At 41.3% G+C, this 27,184-nt stretch overlaps 1 protein-coding gene across 1 annotated transcript in view; it reads right to left on the reverse strand.

Moving 5' to 3' along the window:
- The window catches only part of SLC1A1 (solute carrier family 1 member 1), a 75,257-nt gene that overhangs the window by 23,948 nt on the left and 24,125 nt on the right, over positions 1–27,184 (reverse strand). Inside the window, exon 2 of the mRNA XM_040244243.1 lies at positions 16,286–16,426. Coding sequence (XP_040100177.1) covers positions 16,286–16,426 — 141 coding nt within the window. The remainder of the gene's footprint in view (positions 1–16,285; positions 16,427–27,184) is intronic.

Here is a 27,184-nt window from a genome sequence, read left to right on the forward strand (position 1 = left end):
TTACTTGACTTACAGTGGTTGTATGGGATGCCAAGGATAGATACAGAGGTGGAAAGCATACATCCCCGCTTGCTAGAAACCTTTGCCCTCCATCAAAGATGCCCATATAAATGTGGTCAAATGATGCATCTCTCTAACTGGACTGCTTCTGTGTGATACATGAAGCGGGTTGAGAAGCAACCAAATCATCTTTCAGCAAGTTGTCATTTGGAAGTTTCAGACTACTCTGTCCGATTTCCAAAATGAGAATCACATTTTGAATCAAATGATTACCACAGAAAATGATTTTCTGAGTTTTCAACACGCATGAGTTGCTCCATAACTGTTACCCTGAAGTACACGGTAGCAGGAAAAATGAAGAGGTTACCATAAGGCAGCCTCAAGGAAAAGGTAGTAAACATGCAGGCTATCAGCAAACACAAGTCGATTTTATATTCACTCCTCACGCTATAAAAGGCCTATCCATTTTTTTTTAAGTGACTAGGGGATTACACTCCTCAAATATAATCATACATAGTTGACGTTTGGGAAAAATCTGTAAGGAGGCTATGATGACGATGATGACAACAGAAAAAGACATCTCTCACTCGAAACACACCATTCCTCTGGCTGTTGATTGCTTCTTCTGAAGTTATATTTTGAGGGAAGAGGCTCTGGCCTCTAGCAGTCACCCCAGTATGTTGTTAAGGGTTTATTCATCAACCTCCAGAGCAAGACTGCACAATTACTGTATGGTGAGCATACTGCGACAGTCATGTCCTAGAATAAGCTGGATGGTAAGATTCTATTTCTCTGGGAAAAAGAATGTGGTGTGCTGAGCAGACTTTCTTTTCCTAATGTGCAGACAGTTAAAAACAATAATTCTGTAAGAAACTATAATGACAAAAAAATAGTGAAATAAAATGACAACAAAAGAGATACTGAAAGCTACAACTCAGAAACCAATGCAATACAGAATTGTAAAGTAAAAATTAAAAATAAATAAATAAATAAATTTTAAAAAAAAGAAACCAATGAACTAGCTCATATTTAGTTTCAATCTCTTAAAAAAAAAGAGCAAACAATGATGCAAATATATAAGCTTGCTAAGTGTATTATTTGATTATAAAATGTTCCTATTCTATTTTGAGCTCTATTCATTATTTTGATAAACAATTATAATGATTATTCATGATAATGTAGTTTAAAAAAAAAAGAAAATTACCAATCTAGATATTTAAGTAACCTGTACAAGCACCTGCTCCATGACCTAATGGAAGATGTATTTTCAGATATATTGTCCTTTGCTCAACATCCATTTAAGCATCTCCCAGTCCCTAAGGTGCCGACAAGTGACAGGTTCGCAGGGTGGCTGCCGAATTGTCTTGGGTATGTGTCTCCTGCCCTCTCAGGAATTTCTTCCAGCAGTGAAACAAATTAAATCTATGTGGGTAATTGTTTCCAGCATATGTTAAAATGTCTTAATTTGTCTTAATGATTCGGCCACGGGCTGGTGCCTCTGCTTTTATTCCAGGTCCCAGATGGCAATAAAAGTCTTCATAATAATGAGATTCTTGGTGGAAATACTTTAAATACAGCCCCCAAAGTAGTCAGCTCCTGGCTGTTGCGAGTACAGTAACTCTCTTGTAGTTACTTTCAGAAAGAACTTTGTTCCCCATTTCTCAAATCTACTGAGGTCCTACAGATCTCCTGGATATATCAGAAATGCATTCAAATTAACAGTCATACTTCTCCACATCCTAGAGCTACCCCTCTACCTTTCTAGCCACCACTGATTGAGAGCAAAGGTGGCACCAAAATCCAGACTCAACATCTCAAGGATGTTGAGGATGGGGTGGGATGTGGCTGCCATAAAGGGAGGGAACATATGCAGGGAGACAGTCCAATATTTGAAAACCTCTATAACAGGAACATTACTGAACTTAACATGAATATAAAATGTCTGGATGGATAGTCTAGCCATCCAGTTGCCAGTAATAGCCACCAAGTTGGCAGTAATAATGATAATGATTATTATAATGAAAATGACAATAGACACTGTGTATTGAACAATGACTGAGGGTTGTGTCATCTCCTTTGATATTCACTATAACCCCGCCAGGCTGGCATGATTACTCCCATTTTACAGAGAAAACTGTGGCTCAGAAAGGCTAAGTAACAGGCTAGGGTCTTACAGCTGCCAAGGAGTGGAGCTGGTTTGACCCCCAAAGGCCAGATCTTAACCACTATGTATGTCACACTGGGTCTATCCATGTGCTACTAAATTCTAGACCAGTGCTGCCCAGTAGACCTTCCTGTGGTGATAGAAATGTTCTCTGTGCTGTCCACTACAGTAGTCAGTAGCTACAGATGGCTAGGGAGCAGTTGGCGTGTGGCTACTGTGACTAAGGGGCTGCTTTTAAATTTTGTTTAATCTCAATGTAAATAGCCACATGAGGCTAATGGCTACCGTGCTGGACATCGACACAATCTCTAGGCCTCGCCAGAGTGTCCAGCATTTCATGCGTGCTCAGCAACGTTGAATGAACAGACTCAAGCTTAACTCCATTACAATAAACCAGGTAAACGATGAGGATAAACCAGATAAGCCATCATCTCCTGGTGTGCTTTTCCTTCCCCATGCTGACCATAGCGCTCTGGACTGAGGCGTATTCTTCCTGGATCCTCAGTGCATTAAGTAAGGTGCTTTGTGAATTTTGTACTAAATGCTTCCATGTGACAGAAAAAGCTACACTTCTTATGTGTGTATGTGTGCTCAGTTCTGTCTGACTCTGCGATCTCATGGACTGCGGGCTGCCAGGCTCCTCTGTCCATGGAATTTTCCAGGCAAGAATACTGGAGTGGCTTGCCATTTCTCTCTCCAGGTGATCTTCCTGACCCAGGGATCAAACCCGCATCTCTTGCACCTCCTGCACTGGCAGGCGGGTTCTTTACCACTGTGCCACGTGGGAAGCCCACTGCACTTCTTATGGCTCCTTACAAAGTGAGCCCATTTCAAAGATCTCCTATGTTAGAGATTTAGGAACTTGGCAGGTAATCTCCCTAAAACCCACTCACACAGGGCAGTTTGGTATGGTTCCCAGAGTGGCAAACAAGAATACTTTTCACTCATAACAGACCTCCATGTGAGAACACATTTAGCATTTTAGTGTTTCTCTTGTTTTTTCTCATTATTATGTGCTCCAACCGACTTGCCCCTCCCAGACTGTTTTAGATATTTTTTGCTCATTGCCACCCCATGAAATTTTAATAGCACAAACTGTACATCTGTTCATATACTAAATGTGTATATATATATATATGTGTGTGTGTATATATATATATATATGTATATATATATATATATATATATATATGCTCTTTACATTGGAGAAGGCAATGGCAACCCACTGCAGTATTCTTGCCTGGAGAATCCCATGGACAGAGGAACCTGGTGGGCTAAAGTCTATGGGGTTGCTAAGAGTTGGACATGACTGAAGTGACTTAGCACATAGCATATGCTCTTTACATGAGAAGAGTAAGCTTGCCGCCCACCCCTAAAAACTTGCTTCTGCTGCCTTAAGGCCACATTGCTCCAGTTGAGAGTGTGTGGTCTAGCTCAGTGAATGTTGTTCTCTGAACGGTAACTTAATCCAGACCTTGGACTCTGAAGACAGCTCCTCTCGATGTCAAGTGCTCATTTGTGACATGGAGCTGGTGGCTACTGCAATGGACAACATACAGAGAGAACATTTCCATCTTCACAGCACCTGGGTAGTGCTGGACTAGAATTTTGTAGCACATGCATGAAGTTAGTATCAGTTCAGTTCAGTTCAGTTGCTCAGTCATGTCCGACTCTTTGCGATCCCATGAATCACAGCATGCCAGGCCTCCCTGTCCATCACCAACTCCCGGAGTTTACCCAAATTCATGTCTATTGAGTCAGTGATGCCCTTCAGCCATCTCATCCTCTGTCATCCCCTTCTCCTCCTGCCCCCTATCCCTCCCAGCATCAGAGTCTTTTCCAATGAGTCAACTCTTCGCATGAGGTGGCCAAAGTATTGCAGTTTCAGCTTCAGCATCAGTCCTTCCAATGAACACCCAGGACTGATCTCCTTTAGAATAGACTGGTTGGATCTCCTTGCAGTCCAAGGGACTCTCAAGAGTCTTCTCCAACACCACAGTTCAAAGGCATCAATTCTTCGGTGCTCAGCTTTCTTCACAGTCCAACTCTCACATCCATACATGACCACTGGAAAAACCATAGCCTTGACTAGACGGACCTTTGTTGGCAAAGTAATGTCTCTGCTTTTCAATATGTTGTCTAGGTTGGTCATAACTTTCCTTCCAAGGAGTAAGCGTCTTTTAATTTCATGGCTGCAATCACCATCTGCATTGATTTTGGAGCCCCCCCAAAATAAAATCTGCCACTGTTTCCACTGTTTCCCCATCTATCTGCCATGAAGTGATGGGACCAGATGCCATGATCTTAGTTAGTATAACACAGTGGTTAAGAATATGACCCCCTTGATAAAGGAGAATGGGGAGCTATTTAATGGATACAGAGTTTCAGCTGGCAAGATGAAAAGAGTTCTGGAGATGGGTGGTGGTGGTGATGGTTATGCAACAATGTGAATGTGCTTAATGGTAAATTTTATGTTGTACGTATCTTACCACAATTAAAAATAATTTTATAAGTTAAAAAACCTTTAAAATGAGAAAGAAAAGAATAGCCTCAGTCTTCAGAGCACTGTGGTCAGCATGGGGAAGGAAAAGCACACCAGGAGATGATGGCTTATCTGGTTTATCCTCATCGTTTACCTGGTTTATTGTAATGGAGTTAAGCTTGAGTCTATTCATTCAACATTGTTGAGCACGCATGAAATGCTGGACACTCTGGTGAGGTCTAGAGATTGTGTTGATGTCCAGTACAGTAGCCATTAGCCTCATGTGGCTATTTAAATTGAGATTAAACAGAATTTAAAAGCAATTCCTTAGTCACACCTAGCCACATGTCCCCCTCATTTACTGTGGGGAGGTCAGATGGTGGGTCTACCTTAGCCCCAAACAAGTGAAACATCATTGTGCTTTATCCTGGGGTTTTACTCTAAAGACCCTCCTGGATTCCTTGCTTTTTGGCCACACCTTGTGTCTGATGAGGTCTAGAAGACCACCTTTCCTTACAGCCCACTCTTAGAACTCAATTCTTCTGGGCACTGACACCTTCCCTTAAGGAATTTACAAATGAGAAAGGACTGCACACTAATACACCACAAAGCTGGTGTGGCAGGATCTGCAGAGATCAAAGGGCGTTTAAAGATGTTTATAACAACTGAACAGTAATTTTATGCCTGTTGAGTGTAATAACAAAAAACAGGGCTAGCGCTTTGTCTTTTTCTTTTTTTATATCTTTTTCTAGTAATTCATTAATGTTATAGTTTACAAAAATTATTGATCCATGTGGATTGGAAATTTATAAAACCAGATCTTTCCCACCCACTTTAAAACCTGGATGCTCTGTGAAGCACTGGTCCAGAGAACAGGTACCATGGGCTTTCAGAGGAACCAGAGGTGTCAACAGGCTGAGGTGCCCAGGAGCAACTTGCAATAGTGAGCATCTGAACTGAGCAGAAAAAGATGAGCAGGATTCTGACAAAGATTCTTTCCTTGGCCACATTTTAGTCAGGCTTCCAAGTCTTCTCGTAGGCCCATCTGTGTACTTCTTTGCAAAATAATTTTAGCAAGAACCTCTTACCCTTGATATATGATCACGTTCCTTATCCTCCACCATCTCCCAGATGATTTCTGATTTACTGTGGCCTGTCTTCAACATGAATCTTGTTGGGTCGGGTTAGCCAGAATCCCTTACCCTTGATGTTTCCTCTTAAGAGTTGTCCATCCACTGACCCCTACCTAATTTTCGATTATAAATTCCCACTTGTTCATGCTCTATTCAGAGTTGAGCCCAATCTCTCCCCTTCACTGCAGAATCTCATTGCAGTGGTCCCTACAACTGTCTATATGGTCCTAGGAAAAGTCTGCCTTCCCAAATTGACAAGTATCATTGAATTTCTTTTCTTTAACAAGTCCAGTTACCACTGGGTCCAGGATTGTCCTTTAAATCTAGGGATAGTTTTGAGGCTGGGCTGTGGCCTAGAGACAGATATACTCCAAGCAGTCCCAGGAACTCAGGGGTACCTGCTAGCTCTTTAAGGAACCACACTTGTTTTTTTACCTTTGGAGGAGGCTTGGATGAGCTGGGGTGCTGGCTCCTGACCAAAGCAGTAACAATCTATTAGAATTTTTTTTTTTTTTTAATAAAAACACTGCAAAGGAAGAAGTTGCCGTGGGCTAAACAATAGCATGTTTTAAAAATAAACACCCGAGGGTAAAAGTCTCCTCTGAGGACTCTCTGATTAAGCTACCACCCACTAGAGAACAAAATTTCGTGACAATCTCTCTCCACCTTGCCATTAAGTTGTCAGAATTAACTCTGTTATTGGAAGGTTTTGTTTTTTTTTTCCCGGTCTGGCATTTGATGATGTCTCACAATTGTGAATGGACACATCATCCAAGCAACACTGTTGCACTGAGGCATCCTCTTATCCAGATGACTCCTGTCTCTGTCACCAGCAGAGGCCACTGGCATGGAGAGAGACAAGCACAGACTTTGGTAGGACACCCTAGGCTCAAATCCCAGCCTTCTCCTCCCAGACTCAGTTTCCCCACCTATAAAATGGAGATTTAAAATGTCTCTGCCTATGGCAGAAAGTGAAGAGGAACTAAAAAGCCTCTTGATTAAAGTGAAAAAGGAGAGTGAAAAAGTTGGCTTAAAGCTCAACATTCAGAAAACGAAGATCATGGCATCTGGTCCCATCACTTCATGGCAAATAGATGGGGAAACAGTGGAAACAGTGGCAGATTTTATTTTGGCGGGCTCCAAAATCACTGCAGATGGTGACTGCAGCCATGAAATTAAAAGACGCTTACTCCTTGGAAGGAAAGTTATGACCAACCTAGATAGCATATTGAAAAGCAGAGACATTACTTTGCCAAGAAAGGTCCGTCTAGTCAAGGCTATAGTTTTTCCAGTGGTCATGTATGGATGTGAAAGTTGGACTGTGAAGAAAGCTGAGCGCCGAAGAATTGATGCTTTTGAACTGTGGTGTTGGAGAAGACTCTTGAGGGTCCCTTGGACTGCAAGGAGATCGAACCAGTCCATTTTAAAGAGATCAGTCCTGGCTGTTCATTGCTAGGACTGATGCCGAAGCTGAAACTGAAACTGCAATACTTTGGCCACCTCATGTGAAGAGCTGACTCATTGGAAAAGACTCTGATGCTGGGAAAGATTGGGGGCAGGAGGATAAGGGAACGACAGAGGATGAGATGGCTGGATGGCATCACCGACTCGATGGACATAAATTTGGGTGAACTCTGGGAGTTGGTGATGGACAGGGAGGCCTGGCATGCTGCAATTCATGGGGTCGCAAAGAGTTGGACACGACTGAGCGACTAAACTGAACTGAACTGCCACCTAAAGGGTAACTATGAGGAGCAAAGTGAACCATGGCATCTTGCACAACAGCTGTTCCGAGGGTTAGAAACAATATCTAGAGCACGCCTAGGACAGTAACCAGAATTTAAATTTTACTCAGTCAATAGCCTCCATTACTGCTGAATGAAATGGTCAATAACAAAGTGTGTCACTGAGCACAAGGAAGGCACTTCACAAGTATTAACTCGTTTGTCCCTTCCATAATCACATGGCCACTAAGGAGATCTTTTTAAAACATCAATCGGGCCATTTCACAAGCAGGTGCAAGCTTCTACTGGCACTTAATATAACACAGGAAATCCTTACCCAGGCCAACAAGACCCCGAGGGAAGGGCACCTGTCTGCCCTGCAGCAGGGTCCACCAGCCCTCTTCTAGAGCCGACCATTGCCTAGGCTCTTCTCTCTGCTGGACTGTCTCACTCTCCTCTTCTTTCAACCGCTTTTAAGTCTTTTCCTCAGAGCCCTTCCCTGAGTCTCCAGGCTGAATCAGGCTCTCCTCACTTGGCATCCCATTCATACCATGTTTCACAATTATTACTAATGCACTCCTTATTTAATGTCTGTCTTTCTCATTAGACTGTAAGCACTCCGAGGGCAGGAGACCTAGATATCTGCCTAGTCACCAATGTTCACACATGGGAGGAACTCCATGAACATATATTGATTGATACCAGGCTCCAGGCAACTCTTCCCAGGCTCTGGTCCTCAGGCAGCAGAAGGTTCCAGAATGGAGCTCGGGAGTCTGCATCAGCCCCAGGTGCTGCCCTTATGATCTGTGTGATCTTGGAAAACTGGCTTAATCGCCGTTCAACTTCTGTTCCCTCATCTCTAAAGAAAGAAGTAAGTTCCTACTTATTTTCACTGGATTGCTATGAGGATTTAAAAAAATAAGTTCATTACCTCCCCAGAAAAAAACAAGGCTGAGGTCAGGCTATGCTCTCACTCTGTTGATCAGGGCAGCCTGGATTAATACTCCTAGGATGTTAAAAGGGAAAAAGAAAAGGCAGAGGAGAGCATGCAAAATATGTTTCTGTGCATGCTTCCCCTATGACGTCAGTTTTTCTTAAGAGACATTATTACAAAGAAGTCCCTTTCAATAGGTTCTGTCACCTCCCAGACTATTCTGTGAAGTTAACAACATTAAACTGGTTCCCAGCAAAATGAACTAAAGGCTCTCGCAGCCTTTGTCAGCAGGTTCACATTTGATGTTCAAAATATCTGTCAAGGAGCAGCAGGCGAGTCTCCTGTTTCTTCAGCAACCCAAGAGCTGTTTTAACATTTTTTTTTAATATCATAAAGGAGAGTGCTATTTGTATTTGGGACCAATTTATCATAAGACCCAATGAGCTTTTATAGGAGGTTTCTTGTTCAATAAGCATTAAACACACCTCAGAGGATCTGAGGAGCTCAGCTACTCTCTTCAAAGCCTGTGCTTTGACATCGGGATAGCGAACAGCTCAGGGAGACTTTTTTAGCTTTCTACCACAACCTAGTTATTATTGAGCTCTCTCTTTGCTTCTTCTTATCTCAAAAAATTGGTAGCTCGGGTCTCTGGGTTGAAGCTGCTTGTTTGCTGGGGAACTTAACATGCGAGGCAGAGCAATCCTATTGTTTTCGTTTCCAGAATGAATGCACTGTGTGAACTCACCTGGTTTGGCTTGATTCTAATATTGGCCCTGCAGGTTCTGATGCCAATGTAGGGACTGTCTAGAAACTTCTTATAGTATCAGACAAAAGAGTAAATTAAAAAATTTTCTCCTAGGCCTAACTAGTAAAATCTAGTTTTAGCAAGAACACTGCTAAGTTAGTTTGATCAAACCCCCAATATCTGATCACTCTCCATATCTAATCAGGCTCCTCATTATCCATCACCCCTGGGTGCTGGAGGGCAGTCCTAGGTGCTGCCCTTATGATCTGTGTTGGAAAACTGGCTTAATCTCTCTTCAACTTTCTGTTTCCTCATCTCTAAAGATAGAGGTAAGTTCCTACTTACTTTCACTGGGTTGCTATGAGGATTAAAAATAAGTTCATTACTTCCCCAGAGAAAACAGAAAATAGCACTTTCCATGCACTATGACATATTATGGATAATGATAACACTGTGTCATAGTGCAGAGGTGGTATCTGATTACCCTGGGCTGTCTTTACCAAAAATCCTGTTAGGTCGATTTAGCCAGAATCCCCCTTACCGCTGACATTTCTTCACAGTAATTTTCCATCCACTGATCCTGCTACCCAGGTCATTGGCCATCATTTCCCATTGCCTCATGTTGCATTCATTCGGACCTGAACCTACTCTCTTTCCTCTACTGCAGAGTCCCATTGCAGTGGTCCCTCTACCTACTGTGACAATCTGGAATAAAGTCTGCCTTACCATCTTTGAGTGTTACTGAATTTTCTTTTAAACAATACTTCTCCACTGAAAGCTTGTTCAGGGTGTTTCTTGGCGGGAATGGCACAGGTGGGAGTCACTGCTCTGTTTCCCCGTGCCTACAAGCTTATGTCCAGAATCCCCAGGAAGGTGCACAAACCCCATGAAGCCATGCCCTTACCTTCCATTCCCTTGCTTCCTCCCCAGGTTTGCAGCCTTCCAGTCAAAGTCTCACTGTCCTCCCAAGATTCTGAGCCTTCTATTTTCTTCTGTCTAGAATGCCTGCCACTTCATCTGATTCCTCTCTCTTCTTCAAAACTCCACCCAGTGTCCCTTCCTGCATCCTCATTCCCAGAAAGACTTATCACAGAGCATTGCAAAGGTAGTCTCCTTTTCTTGAAGACCTGGACATCTCTTTGTGTCTTGTGTGCCCAGCATACAGCCTGGGACATTGAAGATATGAAGGCATGAACGAATGTCTTCCAGATCCACATATTGAACTTATGAGATTCCTTAGAATCCCTGCATGATTTCTCATTTTTTCTTAACAGGAGAAAAACATGCACATTTATTTAATACAAGTCTTATGTGACATGGAAGCCATCATAAAGAATTAAGTTCCAAAGAAATGATGAAAGTACTTGCTTTTATATTAGGTTGACAAAGAGAGGCAATTGTGGAAAAGTGACTAAACTATATGAGTCTCACTTTTTTTTTTTTTAACTCAGTTGAACAGAGCTGTGAACCAGTCTAGTACTGGTTTAGGAAGAAGGAAAGCTCATTCATGGTGAATTCTCTGGGCTTCACTATGTCAGAGACTGAAGCAGGGGATATTTATCTCTTGTCATTTTTCTCTTTGTTACTGTGGCAACAAGTGGCACATTCATTATGGGAACTCCATCCCTTATGTACACAATGTATACCTTCCTTCTTTGGAGAAAAGGCACTGTAGAAAACCAATTAATATAATAAGCCTTCTGGCTTCAACAGCTGTGTTCTAATGCAACAAAAACTTCTGGTCTCAGGGAAATGTTTAATTTGTGTGTGCAAAGTTGTTTAGGACATCTTATCTTCTTGGTTCCCAAACAAGGTTGGGAAAAACGAAGGAGGTGTTTCTTGGAATGCAGGCAGAATGCAGTGGTTCTAGATGGTGCAAATGAGGTTAAGATGTTCATTCTCAACCTGAATGATTTTAAGCTCCAGCAGGAAGTTTTAAATTTATAATCATAGAGACTGAACTATATTAAAAACAAACAAACAAACACACACCAGTGTTTCAAGAAAAGCAAGCATACTTTTCCCCCATAGCTAAAGTTGATAGTGGATGCTCTTAGCTACCTAACAGCAAGGTGTGCAGCCAAATGATATGTGCATCTTCACCTCTTATACCTTCTTGCCAACAAGGGACTCACGGACCAGCAGAAGACCTGAGGTCCATGACCAGGTGGCTGGAGGAAACATCAGTCCCTCACAGGATTAGCTTGTTTTCACACAGTTAACCAGTGTTTGCTGAATTAAACTGAACCTGTTTCAGGGAGGCACATGGAATGATTCTTTCTACTGGAGGTGTGGGTGGCTTCCCAGGACACAGCCACTTACGAGTAAATGAATACATATTCTTAAAAAAAATGCCCTCCCCAGCCTAAATAGCACAAGGATGTCACCTGCGAAATCTGAACTTAAAACCGGGGGCGGGGGGGGGGGGTGTGTGTGTGTGTCTCCAAATACCTTGAGATGTCACTTTATCTGCTCCATCCTCCATTCTTCAGTGTCTCTTCAAGGCATTTACACTCACCACTTGGTATGAGTAGCATTTTCTCCGGAAATTGGTTTGTCACTCAGATAGTTCAGCTGCCAGCTTGTCTCCTATTCTTTTTTAATTTTTTTGTAAATAAATGTTTTATTGGCAATGCACCCAGGCCCAATCACTGACATATTGTCTATTGCTGCCTTTCTGTGATACCCAGTTGGAGAGTTGGACAGGGACCATATGGCTCAAAAAGTCTTGAATATTCACTTATCTGGCCCTTTACAAAAACACTTTCCAGATTCTCTTGTAGGGAAACCATTCACACATATATTCTGATAAATACCATTTGTATTTAAGCTTTAATAAATGCTATTTATCTCTAAGCCTTAGTTAAACCCCAAACGGGGAACCTTTCTCTGCCTCTGGAGGTGAGATCAGATTGTTGTCGTTCCAGCTTCTGCATCAGGGGAGTAAGACAGCTTCCTATGGGGATGCTTGGGGAATCTCTCAGAACAGGAGGCAAGGAGTCGTTTCATTCCTGTGCTGGGTATTAAAGAAAATGTGACCTAAATTTAAACTCACTGGTTGATTAAGACCTGGGCCAGGATTTCCAGAGCCACACTTCTCAGGCATGTTCATAAGCCATCTCCCCTGCTATTTCGCTGGCTGTGGGATACAAATACAGCTTACAGACCTTAACGCTCATGGGGTCAAAGTGCAGATATTCTGCATGTGGCATGGGTGTATCCTTCAGGATATAAATTAAGGGTAGGATTCTGCTAGTGCCTAAACTATCTGCCTCTAAAAATGCCTTGAGATGATGTCCATTGTGCCTTCTCTCTTTGTGTGTGTTAAAGCAAGTTCCAGACATGTCATTTTCATCCCTACATAATCCTATACACTTAAAAAAAATATATCAGTTTCTTATATAATTAAATGCCACTATCAGCACTATCAACAATTTCTTTTTTTAAAAGAATTTATTTGTATTATGAATAACAAACTCTCTGTTAAATTAAAACCTTTCATTTATATATTTATTTTTGGCCACACCACACAGCATGTGAGATTAGTTCCCAGACCAGAGATGGTTCCTGAGCCCCCTCCATTGGCAGCACAGAGACTTAGCCACTGGACTGCCGGGGAAGTCCCTCAAAAATTTCTCTATACCACCTAATAACCAGTCTATATTCAAATTTCCTTGATTAATGTGACGGCTTATCACATGAAGAGAGATTCTCCCTGTTTAAAAAAAAAAAACTATAAAGTAGTTTTATGTCAGCAGAGGCTTTGATGGCAGAGGTTTTGTTACTTTGTTAATTTGGCAAGATTATGCATAAGTACAGATTATTCGTCTCAGGTTTTACTGTCTCTCTGCCACTGATTTATGTATCCTTAGGGCACTCACTCAGCTCTCCCCTGCTTCCAGCATGAATTCTCCTTTGTCCTAATAAGTGTATGAAATAAGCTCTTGATCTGCTGGATTTATAAAGGTTTTTGAAACTTGAAAGCTGCGCTTCCTGTATATTTTCCACAGCCATCTTCTGCTTCACCCTCCTGGCTCTGTTCTGGGTTGGGAGGCTGAGGATCACTGCAGGGTTTCGGGGAAGGACCACACACCAGGTAAAGGTGGTGCTGAGCAGGGGCAGGGGGCAGAGCTGGGGAGCAGAAGGGCAGGGAGACTACCAGAGGCAAGGCTGGAGGGGTACAGAGCAGAATCCATCCCACCTACTTCTTCTGGAAGCAATGAAGGGGAGAAGGAAGGAAGGAAAGGGAGGGCAGGGAAGGAAGGAAAAAAGAAGAAAGAAAATACAAAACAAACAGAAAAATAATGTGTGTTTGCCTTTAAAACATAAAAGAAAGCTCAGTGATCATTTTTTCTTACTAACTGAATCTAATCATTGCTAGCCATTTGGTTTTGGTCCTAACTTTTAAAAATGTATATAAATTTTAATAAAATTTGTATTGTACACAATATCTTATCTAATTTATTTTATTCTCCTACTTTATATTGTAACAGGAACATTTTCAACCTTCATTAAACATGTTTCCAAAACAAAGTTTTTAATAGGTGCATAGAATCCTAACTTATGGGTATAACATACATTTAGATTGCTTATAATTTGTCACCATTATACAAACAAATATTACCATGAACACCCTTGTACCTAAATCTTTGAACCTATCTCTGATGATTTATGTTAAATTCATCAGAATAGAAATGCAAGGTAGAAAGATCAGAACATGTTCCAAACTTCTCCCCAGAAAGTTGGTTCCAATTATACAGTAACTGAAAGAGTGATTGAGCCTGTTTTCCCATAACCTTGCCTTAGTACTGTTATTATTTTTTCCTTTTAATCTGAAAACTTAAAACACAAATTATCATCATTGTACCCATTCCTGCTTTGTTCATGTCCTTTGAATCTTTGACCATTTTATCACTTTATGTCAAAAGAATGGATAGTGTTTAACTGTGGGTTTTGATGAGGGAAAAGTGTAAAAATTTCCAGATTTGTGCTACACCTTCAAAAAGCAGCTGGGCTATGCAAGTGGAATGCAAATTATTTTCCTAGATTATTTGCAAGGCTGAGCTAGCACTCAAAACAGACTGCAAAAATCTTACTTGTTATCAAATGCCAAGTACATATTTTCAACATCTAATATATCCAACTACTATATTCACACAGTATTGTTACCTTTTCTTATAAAATCTGGCTTACTGCATGGGTTTTGGATTTGCTGCCTAAGCTGGATCAACTTTCCATACCTTCCTCCATAGATGTAAGTATCAATCACAAAGTAGTTTATGAACCTTTGTGCAACTGCATGCAAAATACAGTACATAGGAACAGCTTTGAAAATTTTTCTTGAGAGAGAGTCCAAAGCTTTCATCATGTTCTCAAAAGACCCTAAGAAAAGATTACAACTCTTTGATATGGAGAAAATTCTAAGGGTTTATAGAACAGCCATCTCCACAGGAGAAGGCAGGTAATGTGAATGAGTAAAGTGGGTGAGGTATCGGAGTGACAGGAACTGTGGCATCTCACATGCATTTGCACCAACTAAACACCGTGGCTGTTTCTCAGCTCCAAACCACTATGGTGTGTGGGGAACTGGCCCCAGTGTTTCCTGATCTTTTTTTTTTTTTTCAGAAGAAGCCAGAAATATGGATGTTTACATGAAGTCTTCCAAATTTTAAATGCCTCCAATAATTTGAAGTTAAAACAAATAATCATTATATGGTACAAAGGACTGGTCTGCTGATCTGGCCCTCTGGCTGCAGGCCCTAAAAGAAACCAGGCATTTCAAAACATAATTATATTCTCTTTATGTCTATAATAAGCCAAGAACACCAAGACCACTTAAGAACTAGGCTTCCAGTGGACTCTGGTCTGATTGGAGTTTGGCACTTCAAAAGTTCAATGGCTAAGTCTACCACTGAAGCAATGCAGTTGCTGAAAGCAGCAGAGCCTGACATCCATCCATCCTTCCCCCCGCCAATGTCCAGCTCTACAGAGATCAGTCCTACATCTCTTTAGTGGCAGTAGAGAAAAATGTTCTAGAAGAGGATATGTCAAGAACCCTAATTGCATGGTTATATAAAACTGTGATTTTCAAGTTGGCAATACTAGCAATTGCTGCATTTTACCTACTGCCAGAATGAGAAAAAGACAAGAAAGTATGGAAGCCACAGAGGAGCTAACCATACCCAGATGACTGACATTTGTATAAAGCCAATTAATCTCTACCTACATAAAGGAGTGTGTTCTATAAAGATACCCTGCAACATAACAATTCATAAGGGAAAAATCATTTCCAAATTCAAGTGTGTCACAAGTTCAGGTTTAAAAACACCAGGCTTTTGAAATATGGTACCAACCCATCATTAAACCTTTCCCACAACATGTGACTACTGGTCCCTGGGCAGATTTCCAAGGCAAGTATATAGTAGGTTCTGAGATCTGTGGAGGAGTGGAAGTAGTGAGAAGAGGGGACAGAGGACCCTGCAGGCTGAAAGGCTAGAGGCATGATGGCTGCAGCTGAGAAACAAATGAGTAAATTACAGAAAACATGATCCAAGCTGGTAACCACATTTTGCCTGAGGATGCTGGACGACACGGAAGGAAGAAAAGTGAACAGGAAGTCGCTCAGTCGTGTCCGACTCTTTGCGACCCTGTGGACTGTAGCCTACCAGGCTCCTCTGTCCATGGGATTCTCCAGGCAGGAAGACTGGAGTGGGGTGCCATTTCCTTCTCCAGGGGATCTTCCCGACCCAGGGATTGAACCCGGGTCTCCCGCATTGCAGGCAGACGCTTTACCCTCTGAGCCAGCAGGGAAGCCCGATGGCTGACATGGAAGTGACCAAATACGCCTTTTTTTCCCCTTCCTCACGAGACATTCTACAGCTGGTCAAACGAAGATCTGAGCTGTGGTAGACAGTGCTACAGGCAGAGCAATGCCACTTTGTGAATAATGAAATATTTCACTCAAGCAAATATGTACTTTCCAAGGGAGGTATGTATGTGTGTGATACATTAGATGCATTTTGATTTTTTCCTTAATAAGAACAACTCAGGTGATTAGATGGCTCCTTAAATAATCACAGAGAACATCAGTTTTCTAAAGGTACCTGTAATCATGCTGGATACAATTAATGGTAAAATGATGAGTTTCAGCATTCTCATCAGTATCTCTCCAGGAAAGGAAAAGTAGAATTTCTCCAGGTTAGACAGCTTGCTGTATTCTCGAACCAAGACTCCTATAACAATCCCTAAGAAAAACAATGATTGGGAAGAAGAAAGGAACAACATTAGATTTTTTTGGTATAAATTGCTATGAAAAAATATCTCCCAAATAGAATTTTTAGTGGCAAGAAAAATAATTTTGATGATCTTCCTTGAGTCGGCAAATATTAGACTTAAAAAACAAATTGCATTTTAAAAGGTAATGAGTAAATCTGTAAAAAGTAAAATTCATATGCAAGCTTTTTCCATCTCCTTTATTTCCCTTCAATTATATTATCATGACAAAACATCAAAGAATACTGTGAGAAGGAAAAAAAAAGTTCAATCTTAGCCAGCCCAATATAACAATTGTTTTACACACCACTTTTATTGTCTATCTATAGATATTTTACATATTTTATACTTTACATATCAGTTTGTATTTTTCTCATATTCTTTTAATAAAATTTTAGTAATACTCTTCTCTTTTTATAGAAGTAGAGTTGATTTACAATGTGTTAGTTTCATAGCAAAATGATTCAGTTATACATATTTTTCAGATTACTTTCCCTTACAGGTTATTACAAGACATTGAGTATTGTTTCCTGTGCTATATGGTAGGTTGGTTATCTATTTTAAATATAGTAGGGAAATGTTCAATATTAAGAAACAGTATGCATTCTCTGAAAGCTTGCCTTAAGATGATGTTGGTATGAATTGTTTCACTTCTGAGAGGACTCTGACAACTAAAATTCACAAATTTTAAGTATTTCTTCTAATAACATCCAGTTGCCCTACCCCACCCTATTCCCATCAACTGCCACTCCCTACTACCTTCTATTAATCAAGAAAGAAAACTCACACATCTTTTGGGATGACTCACACATCTTTTTTTTTCTTCATCAACCTCTGATGGATGACATGCTAATCGGAAGTAAAATGACTAGAGGGCAAGAACATTTAGGAAGGATATAACTGGATATGTTAATTTGCAAATGCAAATAATTAGTATGTGAAAATTTAGAGTTATTTGCATACAGTTAAGAACACTAGAGCAAATGAAGAGATGTCAATTATAATCAACAGTAGAGTTTTCATTTAAATTCTGGTATACTTCTCATGCCCACTGTGCTGTGCTGTGCTGTGCTTAGTCGTGTCTGACTCTTTGCGACCCCATGGACTGGCCTGCCAGGCTCCTCTGTCCATGGGGATTCTCAATACTAGAGTGGGTTGCCATGCCCTTCTCCAGGGGATCTTCCCAACCCAGAGATTGAACCCAGGTCTCCCACACTGCAGGCAGATTCTTTATCATCTAGGCCACCAGGGAAGCCCATAAGTAACCTTATATGAAACATTTATAAGTTACATTAGATAAGTAACCTTATCTTTAGCTTTTATTTTCCTACATATTTCACCTTTGCCTTGATCTCTATTTTGTACATACATTATTGAATGTATTTCTGATCAGCCATTTTAAATTATTTTTGGAGCAAACATATACATATAAACATTTTTGAAATTGCAGTTAAAGCAAACAAACAAAAAAGCCTCTGTATTTTTGATTTTTTTTGATACAGATTTCAAAACTTAAGCGTTAGAGACTCCAGAATGGTTAAGAACACCAAGGATTCAAAATATTTTAAGCAAATATTAAAAGCATGTTGTGCTTACTACTTACTTAATTAGCTATGTTTAGCTGTTCTATACGGAACGTAAATATATTGTTCTATAAGGATGCTCTGTGATGTTCAGTGCTTTAAACAAACAGAAAAACCAGATACTCTCTCTTAGTATTCAGGTTGCTTCAAGTAAAATTTTGGCTTGTGTGTCAAAGAAAGCTCTGTATGTAAAAATAAAGGAGATGTGTCTGTGCTTAAAAACCAGCCACAAAAGCACTCTGTTGGGTAGCAAAAGAACCCATGTGCTCCCATCTTAGGGTTTATATTACCAACGATTAACTGTGCCTCTAATCATCTCCACCCCAAATGAATGCAAAGCAGTTAGAAAGAAATGTACTTGCTATTTTTCAGCCTTTAACCAGATATGGGTTTTTAATGGTAAAGATAAAAAGAGTCTCCACAAGGAGTCATTTAAAAGCAATCAAAGGTGACAAGCACAATGAATAAGTTACTGTATTTAGTAATGAACGCTTTCTATCAAGCTTGTTCTTGAAGTTGAATATCACAAATTATATTCTGATATTTGTTGACTGAAAGGAGAATACAAACACCAAACAAGACTTGGAAAAGCAGTTGGGAGATTCTCTCTGGGCCAGAGATGTCATCCCAGGACCCTCAAGAACAAAAAATACTGGTGAATGACCTCAGCCAGGAGTTAACATTTGTGAATAGATGTACTACGCCTTGGTCTCAAACACATTTGGAAAAATGAGACGCAGGATAAGAGAAAAATTACTGGAAGATTTGCCAGGTTCCAAGATGAAGCCAGGATTTCACAGTGTACATCCTTTCCTACCCTTTTCCAGAGTCAGAATCTTGGAATGGATGAAGGAACATGGAGAGGTTTATTCATAGCCAAGGGCTGCTGGGATTAAGTGCCCACCCAGGGGTACACAGGTCAGATGCACATGGTAGGGCCACTCCCAGAACCAGAGAAGATGAAGCCCAAGAACCTTTCTGAATAGCATATCTATACAGAGGCCTTCAGCAGGTCCAGGAAGTAAGTCCAAAGGTACAATTGTTACCTAGATGGTTGTAGCCCTTTAATTACCAGGAACTCATTCTTGGCCTGCTTTTCCCCACACAGGCAGGAAGATCCCAAGCAGGTACTAAGATGGTTGGGAAGTACATGGTGTTAGGAGAGCAGGATCGAGTTCTGGCTCCACCACCTATAAAGTACATAACTTGGGTCATGACTTTACCTTCTCCTGTTGTCGAGTGGTGGGATTGGAGGTAGGGCCAAAGGGCTGCCCTCAAAGGTGCCTTCAGAGGGCCAAGGTGTGATCATCTCTGAGCCATAGTGTCCTCAGTTTTAAAACAGGATCATAAAACCAGCTCATTGGCTCCTGGAGAGCTGGCAATGTTTTTTACATGAAATGTAAATACATTGGTAAATCAAGGAAGGGAGAAGCTAGGGAGGAAAACAAGACCATAGCTAGAAATTTCTTCTTCCAGTTTAAAACCTTAAGCTTAAAAGAGAAGATACGGACTTCTCTGGTGGTCTAGTGGTCTAGTGGTTAAGAATCTGCTTGCCAATGCAGGGGTGCACTCCTTGTCCAAGAGGATCCCACAGGCTGCAGAGCAAGCCCATGTACTACAACTACTGAACCTGTACACCCTAGAACCCATGCTCTTCAACAAAAGAAGCCACTGCAGCGAGCAGCCCATGCACCATAACGAGAGAAAGCCCACGTGCAGCAACAAAGACCCAGCACAGACAAAAATAATGTTTTTTTTTAAAATAGAAAAGACACACAGGATGTCATTGTTTCATGCCCATGTTGTCTCAAACAACAATTGCCAGTCCAGTAGCCCTATTTTGGAGGTAATGGGATGATTTGTTTTCCTGCAAAGTTTATTTTAAAAATATTGTTTATGAAATAATTCTGGAGATCAAAATAAAAGGTCATAAATAATTAATTGCACCAACCTATCCACTCCTTTCTCCTCACCATTTCCTAGGTCCTACCCAAACTTTGTTCTTATGCATGTTTTGTTTTTTCAGTACTCCAGTCTAGCAGATAACTCAACACCCTGCCCTATTAAATACTGTCCAGCAGAAGAAAATAGGTAATTTTAATTTTAAACAAACAAAACAAAAAGAAGCAAAATCTCACCACGGCCCTTTCAACAAAGAATGGGAGCAGTTTGTGAGCTGCGAGGCATCAGTGTATGGTGAGGAAGGAGGGGCCGAGGGCACGAGGCACAGGCCCCGTGCCATTCTGGCAACATACACTGCCTGGGTGGCTAGCAGGGCCGGAGGGTGGGCCTTTCCTCCTCATTCCAGGATCTGGCAGCTGAATCAGTGGCTGTGAAGCCTGATTTGTCCACAATCAAAGGCACTTGTGGAAATCCACTCCCAGCCAAGAGTGGGTCCTTAGGGAAGCCAGTGAGGCCTCTGAAACATCAGCTGCAAGACACCACCCAGAGTTCACAGGGACTTCATGCTCTCCCTTCTCGCTTCATAGGGGCACTACCCAATCTTTGTTCTTATGCACATGTGTTCTTTATAGTTATAAAAATTAATCTGGGGATAGTAGCTGAATTGCATTTGATTCAGATTTATAAAAACAGCATTGTTCCTGTTTTAGGGTATTTGCAGAAAAGAGATTAAAATCTTTTGTGGTTTTTAATGAAAGCCCCAGAATAGTTCTCTGGTTCACAGATTGAATCTGTCTTGATTAAATAAGAACTATTGGCAAAGGAAAATACATTCTTAATTACCACTGAAATAGTTATCTAGCCATGCTGTCATGTTATGTACTATTTTAAGCACTAGATTAAGCCCCTGAGGAGCTAATCTGAGTGTTGATAACCAGAAAATAAAAAGTATGGGGTGAATAAAGTTATTAACAAATGGCCTGGCATACACTGAGCCTCCCTGGTAGCTCAGTGGTAAGGAACATGCCTGTCAAGGCAGGAAATGCAGGATCTATGCCTGGGTTGGGAAGATCTCCTGGAGAAGAAAACGGCAACTTATTCCAGTATTCTTGCCTGGGAAATCCCATGGACAGAGGAGACTGGCAGGCTCCAGTCCATGGGGTTGCAAAAGAGTTGGACTTAGTGACTAAACAACAACAACAAGCATACTCTGAATAGATAGGAGGATGGTTTCTCTATCCTATACTTCCACTGAAATATACCTGCCCCCTTTTCTCATCTTTTCCTTTGGAGCTGAGTAGCTTCAAAAATATAAGCTCTTTACATGAACTCTGACACAAAACACAGATACCTGTGTGTCTATAAAACTTTTATTTTTAAGCCTTAAAAAATATATTTACTGCATAGGCAATATTCTAACAACTCTACTGGAAATCAAAAGTGTTAAAAATTTACCCACAATCTCATCAACTCAAATATATGTAAAGTGAAATTGTTTTCATTTTTCATACGCTACTGAGTTGGCCAAGCAGTTCGTCTGGGGGTCCTTTATCTCAGTTTGCCAACCATGGACTGAACTCAGGACACAGCAGTGAAAGCCTAGAATCCTAAACACTAGGCCACTAGTGCTGCACCCAGGGCAGCAGGGAGTGATCGAAAGCAGTCGACGTGAGGTCTGGGAAAGAGAAACTAGAGACAGAATTAAAGTGTTAAAGATGGGATCAGGGGACTCAAGACCTCTTGGATCAAGAGCCCTGTTCCTCAGAACCGCATCACTTTAATTTAGTGTCTTGGCAAGCAGGAAGTATCTGTTGTGCTACGTTGAAGGCAGCCTCCTGTGTTCCTAGTCATCTCTCCCATTTTATTGATTACTTTAAACTATCTTTGTTATTTTCTTGTACAAGGGCTATCACCTAGCTGGAGGTCATAGACGTGCATATGCCTTGGGAAAACATCTTAGTGTGTGCACAAGCAGCATTCCAAAGTGCACACTATGTTTTTCCTTAGCTTAGCAGGGTATGACAACCCCAACTAATCAACCCAATGTATTTTTACTTGGGTTATGCTGTATTGCTATATTTTGCTTTTATTCTTTTCCCATGGTGATTTTCTCATGGCTTAGCCGGAGCAACAGGCGGCTGACTATTAACCCCTGCACACCAGGGAACTCCCCCACTGAGTTTTCAATTCCATTGTCTCTAAGTTTCATTTCTGGAAGTTACTGTATCCTTCTCACAGCATCATTTTTCTTTTTCCTATTTTCTCTTCCATCTGTTTCTTTTTTTAATCATGCTAAACATATGTACTACATACTCTTTCAGATGGTTGCATCATGTCCAGCTTTTGTATTCTCTTGCTTGTGTCATTTCCTTGTGTGATTTGTAATTTTTGATCATAGATTTGTCTTTTAGGAAGGGGGTTGGCTTTCCATGGTTGTGAAATTGTCCCTATACATAATAGGACACCTGTTTCTCCTGCGAGTTTAGGAGTTTTAAGGTCACGAGGAAAGTCCTCCTATATTCTGTGCTGGTGTAAATTTAGACCACACAACCAGGTAAGTATATGTCTGAGTTTTAATTTTCTCATGGGTGCCTCTCTTCCTCTTTACTCTTAGACATGGGCAGAAGGCAGCTTTCTTGAGGTTTCCCTGGGTCACAGGGTAAAATTTTTCTGTTCTTCTTTCTAAGTGAAATGAAGTGAAACTCGCTCAGTTGTGTCTGACTCTTTGCAACCACATGGCCTATACAGTCCGTGGAATTCTCTAGGCCAGAATACTGGAGTGGGTAGCCTTTCCCGTCTCCAGGGGATCTTCCCAACCCAGGGATCGAATCCAAGTCCTAACACTGCAGGCAGATTCTTTACCATCTGAGCCACAAGGGAAGCCCCTTCTTTCCAAGGGTAGGACCAAATTTTGAGGTTTTAGGCTCTATGAAGAGGAATGATACTAGCTCCTTCACCTGTATGGGCCAAGATCTTACCTCTTCTCTATGTGGATATTAGAACCCCATCCCCCATCACTGCTGCTGCTGCTGCTGCTGCTAAGTCGCTTCAGTGGTGTCCGACTCTGTGCGACCCCATAGACGGCAGCCCACCAGGCTCCCCCATCCCTGGGGTTCTCCAGGCAAGAACACTGGAGTGGGTTGCCATTTCCTTCTCCAATGCATGAAAGTGAAAAGTCAAAGTGAAGTCGCTCAGTCGTGTCTGACTCTTCGTGACCCCATGGACTGCAGCCTATCAGGCTCCTCCGTCCATGGGATTTTCCAGGCAAGAGTACTGGAGTGGGGTGCCATTGCCTTCTCCAAGGGCTATAATTGGCTTTAGACCTTATTATCAGGTTTTGTTTACACTTCAGGCTTTGTGTTCCCTTTTATTTCTGGTACATGGGAATTTTTCTTTCTTTGAGTTTGGGTTACACATTAATTTGGAGAAGGGTATTATATTTCTATGTGTTTGGGATGGTAGGATTCATCCACATTAGCTCAACTACCATATTACTAGATGCTACAGCACCATCAATTATTTATTCCTTACCCTTTCCAACATGTCTATTTTAAGATGGATAAAGGAGTGAGTGGAGATTAAAGTTGAAAGTCCCACCACATACAGTAAAGTTCTTGCTATACTAAAGACCTGATATACTGATACTAAAACAACTATTGCTCTTCCAAGAACTCCTATGTAATCTTGTGGGATCAATTAACCAAAAATCATTTACAGACCACCTATTCCTGAAACACACTGGACAATGGGAAAATAGAGAGAAGAGCAATGCATAATCAGGGGACCTTGACATGAAGAAATGCATGTTAGTCTCTCAGTCATGTCCGACTCTTTGGGACCCAATGGGCTGTAGCCCACCAGGCTCCTTTGTTCATGGAATTCTCTAAGCAAGAATAGTGGAGTGGGTAGCCATTCCCTTCTCCAGGGGATCTTCTCAACCCAGGGATCGAACCCGGGACTCCGACATTGAAGACAGATTCTTTACTGTCTACACCACTGGGGAAATTGGCATATTAAATCACATGAGACATTTTGAGGGAAGAAACTAACCCAGCACCAACTGTTTAGGAGGCAGGCTTTGTACTCCGACTATCTGTGTTCAAATCCTGGAGTCACCATTTCATTAGCTGTGGAATTTCAGGCAAAATACTGATCATGCTGCCTGCACCTCGGTTTCCCCACCTGTAACCATGGGAATAGTAAAATATCAATCTCAGAGTCATTGGGAGATTTAAAAATGAGACTATACAAAAAGTGCTCAGAGTAAACAGTGCCTGGCTCATATAATAAGTATTCCAAAAATGTTAACTATCATTCTAGGTTATACACTCCTAGGTTTTCTCATGAAATCCTCGAAATGGTTGTGGCTCTCATAGGTGAGTCATGATCACAGAGCTCAAAGCGGTCGGGTCAGGAGTTGAGGGGAGAGAATCACATAACATGTTTTTAGTGTGACTAAATTTACAAAGTTATTCCCTTAGTCTACGGTGTTTATTTTGGTAGTGAAATATTTCCTTTTATCTTATAAATGAAAAAGAAACTTTAGGGTTAAAATAATGACACCTGAAGAACCCATGAAATGCACTGAATGTAATGTCTGTTCATTCCGATAGCGCTGGACATCACTGAAATAAAAGTCTCAGGATCTGGGTAGCACCAGAAGAAAAGGCATTTGAAATTGTTGATTCTTCCAAAATACTTTTTATTGTGATTTCAATCACCTAATTAAATTCTGCAAATATTTACTGTCCAAAGGATGTTAGGTCCAGTGGTGGTACTAAAGATATAAAAAGACCCTTTCCCTCAAGAAGCTGGCAGTCTAAAGAGAGCCAATCACAGATGCAGCTCAGCAGAGGGGGAGTCCAGGTGGCCTAAGGACTAACGATGCAAGGTGGGAGCTGGAACACACAGGAAGGCAGGGCTGAAGGAGGAGAAGAGTGAAGAAGGCTCAAGAATAAACACAGATAGAGAACTATTTCAGGATTTCTGTGGAAATGTTTACAAGTCTGAGAGCACTTCAGGGAAATGCTACTTATCTTTCTTCAACCAGCAAGGAAAGGAAGCTGCAGCCAGTACAGCTGGCATCAACATCCCACAGGCCAACCCATGGAGCCATGGAATGGAGGAGGAGGGCTGTTCAGACACAGAGACTGAGAACCGTGTGAGGTGAGCAGCCAGCAGGGAGACTGGGAACTGAAGATCTGCTTCTCTTCAACTTCAGTGTGCACACACTCACCCAGGGATTTTGTTGGAAGGCAGACTGCACGCCTTGAGTAACAAAGAGGTAAGTGAGCCTGGCAAGAGCCTCCACGGGACCTTCAGTAACAGGCAGAATCTGCAGGTAGTAACCTGCAGAATCCAACCTGACAGAGTGGAAGGACCCTGCTGCTGGCCTCAAGCCCGGCACCATGAGGACTGGCTCCAACACACGCACAAGTGGAGCTGCTCCTGTGTAAAGGCCCTGAACACACAAGACTGTTCATGCTGACTCCCAGTCTCTCACTTAGCCACCTTCTTCAGCTCTGGAGGAAAAGCTTCCTATGAAGCCAGCTCACACTGGCAAACATCTTGACTACAAGAAATGAGCCCTAATGAAGGCTGACGGGGGGATGGGGGCTCATCTGCCCTTGAATTTTTCTTTGAGAGCAAAAGACAACCTGAGTCTAAAGCAGAAACAATATATCCATTTTTACGGATAGAAATGCCATTAACCCCTCAAGCTTCCGCCCCTACATGCATCCTCAGCTCCAGGGAACCTTCCATCATGGCGACCATGACTTTCCTCAAGGCAGCAGGGGGATTAATGCACCACCCCAATGGCAAAACCCACAGAGAACAAAGTGCTTCCTTCCCACCCCAATCCTCATTTTTCAGGAAAGTTCTGGTGGCCTCCCAAATACTAACAGGTAAAAATAAGGTATGGCCTGGTAGAGACCACCTAACTTCACAATATGAAAACAAAATACAAATGTTCTTGAAAACTTTTGCTTTATAATCAAGTCAAGAAAGGTTGATATGTGGGCCTTCCCTGGTGGTCCAATGGTTAAGAATCTGCTTGCCAATGCAGGGCACATGGGTTTGATCCCTGGTCCAGGAAGCTTCCACATGCTGTGGGGCAACTAAGGCCATGTGCCACAGCTACTGAAGCCAGCATCCTGGAGCCTGCGAACTGCAACTAGAGAAAGCCTGTGTGCAGCAACAAAGACCCAGCACAGACAAAAAAATTAAAAAAAGAGAAAGGCAGATAGGCAAATTATGTATCTGGTAAGGATCTACTACCTGGGATATATACAGAACTGTTACAACTCAAGAATAAAAAGGCAACCTCAATTTTTAAAATGGACAAAAGATTTAAATAGATATTTCGCCAAAGAAAAATATACAGTTGAACAATAAGCACACGAAAAGATGTTCAACATCATTACTCATTAGGGAACTATAAATCAAAACCACAAAGAAAAACATTTGTTAGAATGGTTATAAAAAGCAAACAGAAAATAACGTATGTTGGTGAAGATGTGAAGAAACTAGAACTCTCTCACATTGTATGAATGTAAAATGGTACAGTCCTCATGGAAAACTATTTGACAGTTCCTCAAAAAGTTAAACGTACTGTTACCATATGACCCAGCAGTGTTACAGCTGACCTAGGCAATTCTTCTCTTAGGTAGAAGGGAATTGGAAACATATCTTTGCAAAAGAACTTGTACATGAAACATTCTTAGCAACATTAATCATAATAGCCAAGAAGTAAAAAACAATAATTATCTATTAATACTGGATAAACAAAATGTAGTGTGTTCATAGCCTGGAATATGATTCAGCTACAAAAAAGTGTGAAGTACTAATACATGCTATAGCATGGATGAACCTTGAAAACTTTACGCTCAGTGAAAGAATCCAGACACAAAAGGCCACATACTATATGATTCCATTCACATGAAAGGTCCAGAATAAGCAAGAGACAGAAAGCAGATTAGTGGCTGCCATAGGATGGGGGTGAGTGACAGGGACTGACTGCTAATAGGCATGAGATTTCTGGGGGTGTGATGGAAAGTGTTCTGAAATTAGACAGTGGTGATGGCTGTACAACACACTGAATAGACTCAAAACCACTAAATGGTACACCTTAAATGTAACGTTTATGTTATATGAATTTTACCTCAATTAGAAAAAGCATATACATACTCTCAAAGAGAATCGATTTAAAAAACAAAAAAGAGAAAGGCAGGTGATACTAAGTGT

Source organism: Oryx dammah, unplaced genomic scaffold (genome assembly GCF_014754425.2).
Source record: "Oryx dammah isolate SB20612 unplaced genomic scaffold, SCBI_Odam_1.1 HiC_scaffold_1, whole genome shotgun sequence".
In the NCBI taxonomy this organism is placed as follows: domain Eukaryota; kingdom Metazoa; phylum Chordata; class Mammalia; order Artiodactyla; family Bovidae; genus Oryx; species Oryx dammah.